The sequence below is a fragment of the Pocillopora verrucosa genome, chromosome 7 (genome assembly GCF_036669915.1).
Source record: "Pocillopora verrucosa isolate sample1 chromosome 7, ASM3666991v2, whole genome shotgun sequence".
Lineage (NCBI taxonomy): Eukaryota > Metazoa > Cnidaria > Anthozoa > Scleractinia > Pocilloporidae > Pocillopora > Pocillopora verrucosa.
Genome location: NC_089318.1, coordinates 4,964,453 through 4,980,584, shown reverse-complemented (window position 1 = coordinate 4,980,584; position 16,132 = coordinate 4,964,453). Strand labels below are relative to the sequence as shown.

Below are 16,132 nucleotides of genomic sequence, written 5' to 3'. Positions count from 1 at the left end.
AAAACAAAAACACTTTCAGTCTCATGGATTGTTTATTTCGTGAGTTGGAGCTCGACAATGTTATAAGTGGAACAAACCAACCTCTTACAGTTGTCAAAAAAAAAAATTGTTGAATCTCCTTTACAGAAATATTTGATTCTAACAAAAAATGTCAACAAAAATACTCTCTCCCAAGGGTGTTTTCAAAGTTCATTGAAATGAAAACACAAAACAGGCATATTGCTTCTTTAAATTGCTGTTTTCATTGATTGCCAGCTTACATCAAACTCATTCTAATCCAACATGCTAACTGATTTACAATTTAATGGACTATGAAGTCATTAGTGTGAGAAACAATTCTTCCATGCACAATGAAAATCCTTAATATTAAATTACCCACAAATTTTCATGAAGATCAACCATGAATATATTGAATCAATGTTATCAATATGCATTCCTCATTGGAAACCACAAAAAACACAAACCCAAGTAAGCTAAACATGGATTTCTAGCAAGCCTTGTTCTACAAAAGCTTAATAATAATAAAAATATTTTCATTGATATCCATCCAAGGAAGGAGAGATATTTAAATAGCATCAATGTCTAGGTCATCATCATCCTCTTCGACTACTTTATTGTCAGCCTGAGCTTTCAGCTGCTGAGCCTTGTTGTCATAGACAACTTCTATCTCTTCCTCTTCTTCCTCTTCTTCACTAGAATCCTCTTCTTCTGCCTCTTTTAGCCACTTAATGAAAGGAGCCACCTTCTCATGGATCTGAGAGCACACCTCCTTACTCACATACTTCTTAGAAACCTGAAAAGAAAACAAAACCTCTATTAGGGTTGAATGCCCCTAAGTAAATTTTCAGGAAAAAATGCAAAATTTTAAAACCATACATAGCAGTTTTTCAGCAGTATGTGTCTACACCTATTGGAAAATTAAAGGCTTCAAATGGAATGATATAATTATGTATCCTGAAGAGAGTAATGATCTGTGCTCATTTACCTTCTCACCCCACTGCAAGATAACTTCTTCCTCCAAAAGATCTGCATCATAAAGTGCTTTTAGAATGCGAACAGCCTTTGGCATCAGGTCTGCAGGAAATGACCGTCCAACAAGCAGTTCAAATGCACCCAGCATATACTTCTGGGCCTTGTGGTTTCCATGTAGAAACTACATTTAAAAAAAATGATTGGTGAAAAAGCAAGCCATGTCATTTACACTGAAAAAGGTAAAACCTTTCAGTAAAACATCTCAAAGGGAGTCACACACTTGAAGATATGACCATTAAAGTGACAAAAAGGGTGATGAAAAATGAGAAGCAGAAATGGGTTGATTTGAATTCCAAATTCTAAATGAAACCTCACAAAGAAATCTTCAGAGCATTATAACAATTTAAAACAAAAGAGCTCACCCTCAGAAACAGGTTACGAAATTTAGGGATTTCCTCAAGCATGTTCTTGTCAAACAGAACTTCACTGAGAGCTAGTACTCCCTTGTCCTTAATATCTAGCCTGTCTGCTTCTGCAACAATCTCTCCGATGACACTTTTATCTATGTTAGTTTCCTTCCTTTTCTGTAAAACAAAAAGTAAATGGAGTGGCATAGATGAGCTGATCTTGCCTATTACCCTAGCAGAGAGCTGTAACACAGTATAAATTGATTTAACAACACTGATATACCAAAACAATTATTAGTGAAATAACTTCAACACAAATTTGTCATTCTACAGGACACAAGAGTGAGCAGAAATGTTTGTGAGCAGAACATTAACTGAAAAACATCTTGAAACTTTTTGCATGGGAATTCCTTACTATTCATTATTATGTATGGTACCTTGACAAAGTTGTAGAAGATATTGAAGCGCTCCTCCTGAGGCTTTTCAGTATCATTGGTCAATGCCAAACCTTTCACTCCCGATGTTAGAGTACCCATTCGTTCTTGAACAGCAGCATCACTTGTGTCAACACTCCAATCATCATCAGCTGCTGCAGCAGCCTATTAACACACATACAACACAAACAAACAGTAGGAATGTTAAAAATGAGGGAGAAACTAGCACAAACAGTGCATTGGTATGGTTGAGACAAAGAGTTGCCTCTAAAATTATATGTTGACAGTTTCATCCAATTAACTATTTACATCAAATTTTGAAAATAAAGTGCATAATGTGAAGGCACATACATTTTTAAAGTCAGGGTTTTCAATTCCATTTTCTCCTGGCTGCATAGGATTATGCGTTGGACTACTTTCACCATTTTGTTGCCCTTTCTGCTTGTCTTTGCGGCCTCCTTTTTTCTCTCTAAGATGAGAAAAGAACAAAAAGCCTGTCTGTTAAAGCTGAGTCACACTTAAGGCCTATTTACACGGTATGACTTTGTTGCATGCGACAAGCTTACGACAGGCCTACGACATGACTTAGGACAATTTACATGCGCACGACATTTTCACCTACGACATGCCAAAATCGCATGCAATTCCACTCGTTTCGGCCGCGGTCATTGTTTCAATAATTTGCAAGAGAAGGAAAGGAACCTCTTCCTCGCTCCACAGTGATATCATATTCTCTGTTTCCTCATCTGAGAATGTATTTTTCGCTTTGGAAGCAGTCTTTGACTTTCTGGAGGCAACTTCCTCTGCCATTTTGATGCAAGAAAATTTCACCTTCCTCCCCTACTCAGTAGAAATTTGTCACAAAATATGTCATTTTCTATCAATTTCGGCTACGATTGTCGCAGCGTTTTAAAACATGTTTTAAAATCCTACGACATTTTTCGTGACGTGCACGACAGTTGTAAGTGAGTGGTAGGTTTGATTTACACGATACAATTCGTGTTGTAGGCCTGTCATAAAAAACCTGTCATAAAGCTTGTCGCATGCGACAAAGTCGTACTGTGTAAATAGACCTTTAGAAGATTGACAGAGCTTAAATTTTCGCCTAAACACAGCTAGCTTCAAAAAAAAATTTCTGCCAGGAAAAACAAAAGAAAAATAAACAGGAACAAAAAGATAAGAAACAAAAGACAGTCTGTGCTGCTTTCTCAAATCAAACACTACAATACACACACTTCTGTAATGACAGCAGTCTTTTGCAGAAGTTTGTGCAACATCTAAAACCACCCAAGAAGAAAGACCAAAAAAAGAAAGGGAAAAGAAAAAATATTGTCAATTTGGCTACAAGTAGGGTGATCCAACTACTCCTAGATGGAAAGGTAAATTCTCCTCACTGATATCCATAGCTAACCCAACGAATGATAATTTTGTTATAAAATTTAAATCTTTCCCTAGTTGAAAATGAATTACAATTATATGGATACTCTACCTACCAATCAATAGTCAAAAGGTTAACAGTTTTTCCAGGGGTATGCTCTGTTCAGGTGCATTAAAGGATCTGATTTTCCAATTCCTAACTCCAATAAGTACCTAGATTACATAAATCTTCAGGCACAATGTGCAAAACCACTGGTAGTCTACCACTTACTTTTTTGATGGTGTTCCTGATTCATTTGGAGGATTCTTACAAATGAAGGTAATCAGCCGGTGCTGCATGTGGATGTAACCATTGTATCCACAAGCTTTGCATTTCTGACCGATCCTCTCTTTACGTGCTTCAACCAACTAATATTCAGAAAACAAATGAAGAAAATCCAAATCTTACTTAACCCCTCTTCTAACTTCAACCAGTTTCTAACTTAACAGTTGCTGGACTGAGAAAGGCAAGAGAAATACATGTGTGGTATGTCAGGTATGTAGTGGGGGGGGTAACCAGTCAACTCGCCGACGGACCAACTCGCCGATGTATAAAATCGAGTAGAGACGTCGGCGAGTTGGTCGTCAATCCAATACAACTTATTAGAAGTTAAACATACAGAGACGTAAACGATATTTAATAAAAAAACACTGGCGAACATTGGTGAACATCAAACAGAAGCTTAAACATCGGTGAACATTGGTGAACATCACCAATGACTAACGAACGAGTTATTGTGCGACAACAACACCGTAAAGACTCATCTTGTCAATCGCTCAGATTTTTTAACGAAAACTTGGCTTTCTAGACGAGATCTTTAGTAAAATGCAATTATTTTTATTTGCAACAAAGTTTATAAGGATCTTAAGGCGAATAAAGCGAAGTAAACCTCACCAACGACTCTAACAGCTTCAGACGCGAATGAGTTATTGTGTGACAACAACACCGTTAAGACTCAGCATGTCAATCGCTCAGTTTTTTTAACGAAAACTTGGCTTTCTAGACAAGATCTTTAGTAAAAAGCATTTCTTTTTATTAGGCAATTACAGAGTAAGGTGTTTGGATTATGGGAGAAATATGAAAATGGTGAAAGAACAGCGGCCCAATTATTGAAATTGATGTCGAGATTAAACGGAGCTACAAGAGCAGAGTAATTGCATGATATACATTACTTTCACATGTTCTTCTGATCTTTATAATAAATGGAATTTTATCGTTTTTATCGTAAATCAAACGTTCTCGATCATGAATAAATCTTTCTTTAAAGTTAAAAAAAAAAACATGTGGTTCCGCGTGGTTGCTATGGTTGTCACACAATAACTCGTTCGCGTCTGAAGCTGTTAGAGTCATTGGTGAGGTTTACTTAGCTTTATTCGCCTTAAGATCCTTATAAACTTTGTTGCAAATAAAAAGAATTGCTTTTTACTAAAGATCTTGTCTAGAAAGCCAAGTTTTCGTGAAAAAAACTGAGCGATTGACATGATGAGTTTTTACGGTGTTGTTGTCACACAACTCGTTCGCGTCTGAAGCTGTTAGAGTCATTGGTGAGGTTTACTTAGCTTTATTCGCCTTAAGATCCTTATAAACTTTGTTGCAAATAAAAAGAATTGCTTTTTACTAAAGATCTTGTCTAGAAAGCCAAGTTTTCGTGAAAAAAACTGAGCGATTGACATGATGAGTTTTTACGGTGTTGTTGTCACACAATAACTCGTTCGCGTCTGAAGCTGTTAGAGTCATTGGTGATGTTCACCAATGTTCACCGATGTTTAAGCTTCTGTTTGATGTTCACCAATGTCCAATGTTTTTTTACTAAATATCGTTTAATTTTCCGTATGTTTAGCTTCTAATAAGTTGTATTGGATTGACGACCAACTCGCCGACGTCGCTACTCGATTTTATACATCGGCGAGTTGGTGTCGGCGAGTTGGTCCGTCGGCGAGTTGACCGTAAACCGGGGGGGGGGGGGGGTTAACAACAGAAAGATTATTAAAGCGCAGCAGCCTTTTCCCTTACATTATTACTGACACAATATGCAGCCATGATTAAAACATTGTGTCTTTCTGATCAACCATGAAGATCTTGGTTTTCCGCATCAAAATCCATTAATACCTCACCTCAGAGGTCTCCGTTTTGGTTTGTTCTTAATGTTATGCATTAAAGTTGAATAGTTCAGGACAATTTCTGAAGCAAGATTGCAAATCTTTCAGCATGCCTCTGACTAACCAAGTTTGAGGTTCATATTGTAAGTTACAGAACAAGGTTTCTTTTGAACAAGTTTATTTCTGACTTATGGCCCAAGTGAAAAATCCGTGAAATTGTTAATGACAAGCTTATCTATACAATGAACTGTCACCACTAGCCTATCTTAAGTACCAATGTATTACCAGGAATTAAAGAACAAGTCAGCAATCAGCTTACCAGGTCAGTCTCTGGGTTATCACAATCAGGGCATAAAACAAACTTCTCAATAAACCCATCAAGAATGTCCTGCAACTTCTCTGCATCATGGGATCCATTTACAATGTAACGCTCATTCTTCAAGTCTATCTGGGTTTGTGCACCCAATTCACAACCAAAGTACTTAGTAGGATCTAAAAGGGGACAATTTTTGTATTACAACTTTATCATGTGGCAAGAAGGTAGATATCACAAAATCTATGTGTGGTGGATACTTGGTGATATGCACTTTAATTTCTTTAAAAAATTAGCTTTCTTTTTGCATGCTGACCAATTAATAGCTAAGGGCTAGTACCTGATACAAGGCAAGTTCCTGTATGACATTTTAAAAGTGCTCTAAACTGAGAAAGAAATTTTTGTTAAAGGTGAGGTGTACCGCTAAATCCATCCCGAGTCTAATTACTTAACACTAAATACACATCATAAACTATGTAACTGGTTTTATTTAAAACACCTAATTTAGGAATCTAAAAGAACTCATTTTGCAGCAAAAAAACTTCCTTACATGAGGCTGGTCTCTGCAAGGCTTTGGCAATTTCTACCATATTCACAATGACTGTTTTGATTCCATTTCCTTTTCCCTCCACCTGAAAATATTTGTGAAGCTGTAAACTCAGTATCTTATCAGCTTTAACTTTTGAACTGCGACAATAATAGCAACAAATGACAACCCTCTGCTTATCCATAAATGAACACAATGTCATACTAGCAGGTTTTTCCCTAAGAGCAGCCCTCCAAGCTGCAAGGAAAATAAAACAAAACAAGGGTAGGGAAAAAAATTAGTGCCGATTTAACAAACTGTCTGTGGCAGTTATGATGCCAGCCATCATTTTTGTATTACCTAGTGTTTAAGGTCTAAAATTAAAAAAAAAACCAACACATTTTTTCTTAAAAAAAAAAGGACAACTTCTTTGCCTTTGCTTTCTGTGAAGAACAACTGCTTCTTTCTATGTGGTTGTTTGAGTACTAACCTTTAGGATTTCACATGAATCCCCTAAAAACAATTGCCAAATGTTCACATTGCTTATTTCATGCACAAGAGATTCAGTCAACAACACAGTTCATAATTTAATATTTGCAAGAATTTTCCCCTTCTTTTTATTTCTGGTTATCAACATTTCTAGGAGCTTGGAACCCAAGGAAGAGTTCCCTCGGAGAAGTTTTCTGTGGTATTATGGGTAGAAAACTCAACGATTTTTGCTTGAAAAAATTTCATTGTTACTCTGGCTTCTCATATGAATAACAAAATTTAATTTTCTAACATTCTAAATAATTGATTCTTCAATAAATAAGTAAAATTTCACGAGAAGTGCCCATGAAAAGTTATCCTTGCTAGTATTTAAGAAGCTTTAGAAACATGCATGAAAAAGTTCCTTTACCTTTGTTCAATAAAATCTTACCTTAGCTAGGAGTTTTGGCATCTTATACCGGTAATACATATCGGTGTTTTTTCTGTTGACGTTGACGAGAGCCATGATTGACTACTTTTAATAAGTTTCCTCTTTGACAAACGCTTGTAATAATTGCAATTACTGCAATAATTATTTCTGCTGTGTATAATTTTCCCTGTAAAATTCATACAAGTTCTATATCTTTTCCGTAATGCAAAACAAGGTAGGCGTTTTAGCCCGCTTTTAGTTTCTGTGTGTAAATGAATCTTGAGTTTGCTCAACCGAGTCCAACCTACAAAAGATAATAATATAGTAAAAAAAAAAAAAAAAAAAAGGATGATCAATCATTCATACCATTCAATCAGAAGTGGATACCATCAGGTGTTAGGATTTCTATTTACTTTCAATAGATTCATGAATAGGATCTCAATGCTGAATCATAGTGTTGAAGTGTGAGGCTTGTACTTTTCAAGCCAAATAAATCCATCATAGATATAATTAGGGTTAAATAATATGGTATATTTTTTAACTCATTTTCCACCTCTTGATCATTGTTAACTTACTTGTTTGTTGTATCCTATATTAACAATAGAGACTTACTATTATTGTTATCATTATTCACCATTGCTATGTTCATGTAAATGCACCAAAACAAATAGAGAAGGTAAAGACATTTTTTTTATAAGTACACAACTCAACTCTAAATGAGATAAAACCCCTTTCAATCATGCCACTTGAAGTGCTGGATAGTCGAGGAAATGTAAAAAACCAAGTATGGTATCTGATTTCTTGTCCACATGTGCTTCAATAGCAGATGAGAAGTCACATGCAGAAACTTTATCCCTTCTAAATGCATGGGAACAAAGTTCGTTTTAACATTCACCTATGAATTTAAGACTTGATGCTTACCAAATGTAACAATAATAGTTACTTTTTTTCAGTTAACCCTTCTCTCCAAGATCCTATTAATAACTCTCTATAATATCTGCTTAACAATTCTTATGATGTTCATTTTATGAATTGGTTTGCATCAACTAATAATCTGCTAATTGACATTTTTCTTCAATCTTATCACTGGTGGAAGTTTAAGGGTTAACTAAGACAGAAGTACATTCTTCTGATGGGTCATATTGTTTGGACTTTTCTCATTTGAAAGAATGAAATATTTTTGGGAAACGAAGCCAAGACATTTTCAATATCCCTGGACACCCATGTTGTCAGTCCTGGACAGTATAAAGAGACTAGACTCCCTAATTTGGATTTAAACCCTCTTAAAAAATTCCACATTGGAAACATTTTACTCTAAAAAAATTCACTTAGAATAATGAAGAAGTTCGTGTGTTCAATTCAAGTCTGTTGAGGCTTTCCTTATTTTTCACATTTTTTTTTCAGTGTTTAAGTATTGATGGATATTTGAACAAACGTGTGTATGCGCTGATTCAAAACATTTTCATTGTTTTGTTTCCCTATTGTGCAAGCTGAAATAATCAAAATTTTAAATTTGGATGGTAAGTTGTGCTAATTTCCTCGGCAATTCTTTTTGGAAGTAAATTCTGCTTAAGTATTCAAAAACCTATGCTTGAAATTTGAGGCAAGAACTGTTATTAACGACTAAAAATAATATTGACAACATATTTCTCGTTCAGAGACCCAGTTATTTGGACAATATAGCGGTAAGGTTTCGGTTTTGGATCTTCCACGTTTTCTAACAGCCCGAGGGCGACGTGTCCGAGGACAAATTTATTTTTAAACTAAATGTTTCGCGAGAAAATATGTTTTAAAACTCAGAGATGCATAAAAAAAGAAAAAAACTTGCTCGGTCAAAAACTTCGTAAAATTACCACACACGAGAGTGGAAGGCAGAGCGATCGATAACACAAAGACAGCAACTAATGAAGAGGAATTCACACACAAACAGATGACGACATTCGACAGGTAAAATAAAAAAAGGAAACCACTACTCCGAGAGATTAATTCGTCAAATTATGAGTCACCGGTTGTTGTCTTACCTTCTGAGCACAAAAAAGTCATAAATTGCCCTAAGATGACGAAATCGTCGAAATCTCCTTGCACAACAGTGGCGCGCGAAACACGCACTTAACAGCCCAAAATTGAGGGAAATACCTAAATATCAAGACAAAATAATTGTTATAAATATGAATTTTTCAGAAAATCACGAGAACTTTTTTTTCTGCATCGTAACAGGCTTAAAATTCGAGAAAAATCCAAGTGAATGTCTACTTACACTTCCTCAGTAAAGATGGCGAGTTAGAGTAAAATTTTTTCGATCACGTGACTTCTTATGACGTCAAAAGTATTCACCAGTTCCTTTCTGCTTAGGAGTTTCATTTTTTTGGTTCCATTCATTCAAATCTCTCTTTTTCATTTGTTCTGACATGTTTGTTTATTCTTCGATGGTGGTTTGCGTTTATGATCATGCACTCTTAGGATTGAGTGATGTACTTTGTCAAAGGCTAGAATCGAAATTCCAGCTATTATTTAGCTAAAGAAACAGCTCTAATAGCGAAACTGCCGTGAATTCTATTTTTTTTAGGTCCTACGTGAAGGAGTAATCTCGAATGCTGTGATCTGAAGACTTGATTTTGCGTCGAAATGGAATCGGACGTGGATTGTTTTCCTTTGAAAGACGTCTCATCCGTGGTCGAGGTTTTCAAGACGGAACTTGGGAAAGACGAGCCGAACCTGGCGAAGTTATCGATCATTTTAGGGTTCTTTGAAACGGCCCTAACTTGCAAAGGTTCCTCGAGTAGCTGCCCAGGATTAGACAAAGAAACTTTCGACGCGTTGTACGGTAAATTTCAGGCCTTGATTCACAAAGATTTTAACGTTAACAAAGAACAGAAGCCAGCTTCAAGGGACTTCGTCGTCAATGTCGCAGATCTTGTGTGGAGTTGCCTTTCCAAGTCTTATTTCAAGGATAAACCGCATATTCAGAATCTCTACAGCTTTCTAACAGGCAAGTATGATTAGCGTGTATCAGTGTTCATTTACTCGTAGGCTGTGATTACACTAATCCTTTTAGACCAAGGTGGCAGGTGAGGTTTATCATTCGAAGCCCTGTGTCTTTGCAATTTCGAGATGGTCTTCATTTTTCCACCTTTTTAATGATCGATCGAATTTTAATTCGTTTTAATTGTTTGCATTCATATACTGTAAATTATGCCTGAGAGCAAATTCCATCTAACCTCGCCAGACCATGCCAATCTGTGTCTGTAAATAAAAAGAGCGCTTCTAATTAACTATTTCGTGTTTGAAAGGTATATAGGGAAAAATTGTCACTTCTTGGTTCGCTTTTTTTTAATATCTTTGTTTTAAATGTCTTTGTTTTTTTTTTTGGCTAAAGTGAAAGCTATCATGTTCTTACAATTTTAAGTGAGTTACTACACTGTCATGTTTAGTTTTTTATTTTGTGACGCAGATTTTTGAATCAAAATAGATCTCATCATTAATTGTGTTATTCTGTTTGCTAACCAACAAGGAAAATCATGTTACATTTCTAGTGCATCCTATGGTGAGTAGGAAAGAGACACAAAAATTATTGAAACAACAAGAATGATTTTCAAAAATAGTCTCAAGACTGAATCAGTTTGTGTTCAGCAGGCAGATTTCTTAAGGAAGGTGTTAATGAGGAAAAGTGTGAACATTTTCAAAATAATTTCAACTGTCTTATATTCCTTTTGGTAAATGTGTACATCTTAAGCCTTTATTCAACCTTTTGGTTTGCTACTTTTTTTTCTCTTGGGGTGGGGCGGGTGTGTCATGGTAATGGAATTACTAAGGCATTTCAATTAACCATTTACACTCCACAGGTGACCAGCATCTCATTTCTCCTTACAATATCACTTCTAAATTAAACATAAAGGTCATGAGAGTAAAAGAAATGATTGCCAATCAATGAAGCTTGTTTGACAAATTCTCCTTACCAGCTCTATTATTAATTTTCCCCTCTAGTTGCTACACATTTCCTTGTAAATTGGTCATGAGAATTTGGTGTTTGATCAAGGTAATATCTTGTATTTGATAAGTTTGAGTATTCTCACTACCTGTTTGCTGGATAATGTATGGATATTATAGGGAGAAGTTACATATTTATCACTTCTGGGAGTTAAAGGGTTAATCTTTTTTTTTGTTATGTCCTTTATCTTTAATCACAGTTTGTAACCATACATCGAACCAAAATACAAAAATGGTTGACAGGACGGTAGTAGGGGGAAACTAAATTCCCATGCTAAGACATACCTTCATTAATGTGTAGGCAATCGGCTTGACTGCTTTGGTGTTGCCTTTGCTGTGGTTGCCATTTGTCAAGCTCTGGGCTTCAATGATGTTCACTTAGCTCTGTCTGAAGACCATGCTTGGGTGGTGTTTGGTGAAAATGCCACAGAAACAGCAGAGGTAACATGGCATGGTAAAGGAAATGAAGATAAGAGAGGGCGCCCTGTGGACTTTGACAAGACCACTGGCCAGAGCTGGCTATATCTGAATGGGTATCCTGTGAAGTGCACACGGCATATGGAGGTGGCATCTATGGTGTCGTCCATTAATCCAGGCATCACAAATTCAAGTGACAGTATTGAACTGGCTAGTCTACAACAGGTATGGGCATAAATTTTTATGCCTTTGAATTTTCAGAGATTTTACAAGTTGTCTTTAATTTGCAAGAAATAAGATCCCTGTGAAATTAAATCAAAATTTTATGAGTTAAAACACAGTAATTATTTTTTTACCCCTGCTCAAGTATATATTTTATCTCTCAGCTTGATTCTCCTGGTATCTTTTTTTATGAAAGAGTTGTATGACTCAAAGTCTTTTTCTAAGTTATTTTTGTCTTGCTTTTCTATCAACAGCAACTTCTGTGGTTACTCTATGACCAAGGTCACCTTAAACGGTACAGTTCTCTTTTTTTTTTTTTCATCAAATGTTTTATATTTGTAGCATAACTCTCTACTGTTTGGTGTGTTGCATTTATAAATAGATGCCATAGTAAACTTTTATACTGCAGAAGGTAGACAGTATAAATGGGTACAAGCAAAATGGAAACCTGTAAAGGTCATGCAAATTATCAAAGAGGGCTAAAGATCGCAGTCCTGTATTTCCAGCCATGGATGCCAACTTCAAATACCTTCATCTGCTATAGAGAAGGAAATTAAATGAGGTTTTTACTGTAAACCTTAACATATTCACAATTCTGTTTAGCTCATGCCCTGTCTGAAAAGCTATTCAATCTGAAAAACTTATTCACAGCCTGTGATCAGCTGTCATTGCCATAAACTAAAGTTAATTGTAAATTGAAAATTTGTTTCTGTCATAGGTATCCTCTAGCTTTGGGAAACCTTGGGGACCTGGAAGAGATATCACCAACTGTTGATCGCCCACCAGCTGAAGAAATCCTTAAAGAGGGAATTAAAGTGAACGAAACTGTGTATAAAGACCAGCATATTTATCCTTACACTTACCTTGGTGGTTTTTACTACAGACAGAAGCAGTATATGAAAGCCATTGACTGTTGGGTGAAGGCTGCATATGTGGCTGGAAAGTAAGACAGTAAATTTGTTTTTTGCCTAATTTTTATGACCATAGTAAATTGATACCCCTTATTTTTTTTCTTTAGTCTTATTACTATCATTAACTCTTTCACTACCAAGATTCTCAACTGCCTGCTGTACAATTCTCATGATGTTAGTTCTGAGAATTTGGTGTTGGATCAATTGGAAAATCCCCTAATTGATAGTTTTCATTTTTTTCTCATAACTTTTCTGCTTTATATTGTGTTTATATTGTAAGGGGAAATTCTGTCCTGGTCATGTATGGAAGTTTAAGGGTTTGTTGGATGTTACAAATGAGCAGGTCATCATTTGGAAGCAGTTATTTAAAGGTCACCTGTAAGCTATGAACCTCTGAAAATGCTCTTTATTTTTTTATAGGTACAACTATTCAAAAGATGATGAGGAAATATTCAAAGAACTATATGAAATTGCCAATGACTTTATACCAAACATCCTCAAAGCCTCAACCTCATCTGCAGAGAGTAGTGAAAGCAGTGCTGCTTACAGGACTCCCGACCTCACAGAAGACCCAAGCTTTTTTGCTTTTGTTCTTCAGTTTTATGATGGTGTTTGCTTGTGGGAAGAAGGAGGTCATACCCCAGTGCTCCATGCTGATTGGGCAAAAAAGCTTGTACAGTCTATTTCAAGATTTTCTCCTGATTGTAGATCAGCATTGTCATCTGCACAGGGAGGGTCATTATCTCCGGCAGCAGTGCCCATGAAAAATGAGTTGGGTGGAGTAAAACCTCCTGTTACTTCCAGTGATAAGGTGGAGCACAGCAACTCTTTGCAAGCTGGTGTAGAAAACTCTAGTAAAGAGAAGCTTGTGCTCAATCTGAAAAGTGCAAAAATGAGAGGAATGAGAGATTTGCTGGCAACTAGTGGCAAAATTAACACAAGTGCAATCAAGCTGCAACTTACAGCCCAATCACAAGTGAGTGTGCCAAAGAGTAGAAGGCGCACATCATTTAAAACCGACGATTATGTGTATGACTTTGGCGAAGAGGTAGGAAATGAAGAAGATGATAATGAAGGAAAAAAGAGGCCAAGAAAAGTGAGAAAAACTGATAGGGACTTTGTGGTATAGTGGTTCACAGCATTGCGCACATTCAGTATATTTCATGTTGGGCAGAGTAATGTTGGATGATTTTTATATTATGGAATATTAATTACAGGTTTAGTATACAGAAACAGTAGCCTCTATTTGGCATGAAAATACATACGGTTATTGTTGTGGACCTTATCTGTTCCAAGATGCAAACAGGTTTCCGAGAGCAAAGCTTGAGGAAAACTGTGAGCTTCAAGCTTGTGTTTATTATCCTTCAAATAGTTTGCAACACGCTTGAAAAAAATGTTTATGAACATCTTACTGTATGCAGCATGGGATTTTTTCTTTTGCATGTTCCCTGTTCCCTGGAACGTAATAAACAAAAAAAGATTTTCCTTCGTAACAAGCACAAAAACCTTCTTTCATCTTGAATTAGATTTGAAATTAAGACTCATCAGAGTGGATGTAGGTTTGAAAATTGATGAATATCACTTGGTTGATATTCTCAGATATTACCAAGTTTTAACTGGGGGATATTTAGTCACGTGCTGCATTTAAACCAATTGTCTGTGCGCAAAATTATTTTATGGATCATATATATGCATACATTATGAACAGATGTCTGACTTATTGCCCTCATTTATCATATACATATGATGTTTCTTTTGTTTGCAATTCAACCAAATAATCAGGAAGAAAGCTTCTGAGAAACTTAGAGCCTTTCTTTGAGTTGCTGTTTTTTAAGGAAGAAGTAAGAACTAGAGTCAACATGTTTTTGCCTTTATCACTGTATCCATCTTAGTTTTAACTTTCTCTTGTCTTGTTGTGATGTAGGAATGTGTGGTGTGAGTGGTATTTGTCATGTTTGAATTAACCCTTAAACTCCCAGATGTGTTTAACATGTAGCTCATTCCCTATAATATCCAATACATTATCCAACAAAATGGCAATGAGAATACTTAACCCTTTAACTCCCAAGATCTGATTGTCAATTCTCCTCTCAAACTTCTACACATTTCCTTGTAAATTAGTCATGAGAATTTGGTGTTACATCAAGATAACAACTTAAACCTGATAAGTTTGATTGCTCTCATTACATGTTTGCTGGATTATATATGGATATTTTAAGGGAGAAGCCACATGTTAATCACTTAATTCTGGGAGTTAAAGGGTTAAACCTGTTGAGTAGAAGTTGTTATCCTGGTCTAATACCAAATTCTCAAAACTATTTCACAAGGAAAAATGTAGCTGATAGAAGGGAGAATTAACACTCAGACTTTGGGAGTTTAAGGGTTAAAGAAGATTTAACCACTTTTTGGAAGAAAAGGTCTCATCACAACATTCTTTCTCACTGCATCCATGTTTTAGGTATATCTCCCATTGGCAACAGTTTTTGAAATTTTTTTTTTCTGGGAAGGAATCTGAGACTTTAGTTCATGAGACTGATGATTTCTGTTTTTGTGGTAAATTTGTTTTTTACACAAATCAAAACATTGTAATGCTATTTTCATCAACATTTATTCGTGGGGTAACTAGTAGTTATATGCTATAGGGCAGTATTAAATGCAGTTACCAGTATTTTAGATGTAGTTTATTTTTATTTTTTTAAAAAAAGTTTTATTTTATCTATGGTTAGCTCATTCACTGCATTTACGCTCTGCACCCTTACATCAGTGTGCACATTCTCGATACTGTTCTCTAAACATTTTCCTGAGGTGATGATAAGGAGAAGTTGTTTAACAATCAAGAGGTTATTAAGATGGTGATCATTTCCTTTATTCTCGTGACCTTAATGTGTGATTTGGGGCTGATGTTGTGAGGAGAAATTAGAAGCTAGTCACTCTTGGGAGGTTAAAGGATTAATTTTACTCACCTAATAGACATTAGAAAGAAAAAATTCATCATGTGGACTTGTAGACACATGTTCTTCAATCATTAAAACTTTCCTTTTCAAATCTGCCTTTTATATGCTGGGTAATTATGTTACTAAAGCTCATCTTAGTTATGAAAGAGTGTGATTCATATATAATTACATGAGACCAATGTTCTGCATTTCTTTGACTCCAGGGATTTTATATGTACAGAGATTGTTTGAGAGAGTCAAAGGAATAAGGAAGTTTAGTTTTTTTTTCTTTTCAAGTCAGCCCCATCATTTCGGAAGTAAGGTTTGTAGCAGGAAGGGGAGATCTGGACAAGTTGGTATAGCTAAGCACAAGGGTTTGTTCCTGTTCTGATTATTTAATTAATAATCAGCAATAGTTAAGAAAGATGTTGAAAGGGAGTTGGAGAGGGTGGGGTGGGGGAATGATTTCTTATGTCTGTCTTCACAGAATAATACACCTTTGGCACTCAACATAAATGAGTGGACCTAAATTTGAATCATGGCATGCCTAAGATTCAGGGAATCTCCTTTTGATTCAGATGTTAATCTCAGTTACT

At 35.8% G+C, this 16,132-nt stretch overlaps 2 protein-coding genes across 2 annotated transcripts; one reads left to right on the top strand and one right to left on the bottom strand.

Moving 5' to 3' along the window:
- Nucleotides 1-13: 13 nt before the first annotated feature.
- On the bottom strand, nt 14-9,351 carry LOC131773046 (eukaryotic translation initiation factor 5-like). Its single transcript, XM_059089008.2, has 11 exons — nt 9,324-9,351; nt 9,088-9,202; nt 7,088-7,370; nt 6,193-6,274; nt 5,649-5,821; nt 3,462-3,598; nt 2,165-2,282; nt 1,817-1,978; nt 1,395-1,556; nt 986-1,153; nt 14-793 (listed from the first exon to the last, which is right to left on the bottom strand). The coding sequence occupies exons 3-11, from the start codon at nt 7,160-7,162 to the stop codon at nt 566-568; spliced, it is 1,305 nt and encodes a 434-aa protein (XP_058944991.1). The 5' UTR covers nt 7,163-7,370; nt 9,088-9,202; nt 9,324-9,351; the 3' UTR covers nt 14-565.
- Nucleotides 9,352-9,460: 109 nt separating this feature from the next.
- On the top strand, nt 9,461-15,648 carry LOC131773058 (menin). Its single transcript, XM_059089019.2, has 5 exons — nt 9,461-10,055; nt 11,355-11,695; nt 11,947-11,987; nt 12,411-12,635; nt 13,024-15,648. Exons 1-5 carry the CDS (start codon nt 9,692-9,694, stop codon nt 13,730-13,732), a joined length of 1,680 nt encoding a protein of 559 aa, XP_058945002.2. The 5' UTR covers nt 9,461-9,691; the 3' UTR covers nt 13,733-15,648.
- The last annotated feature ends 484 nt before the right edge of the window (nt 15,649-16,132 follow it).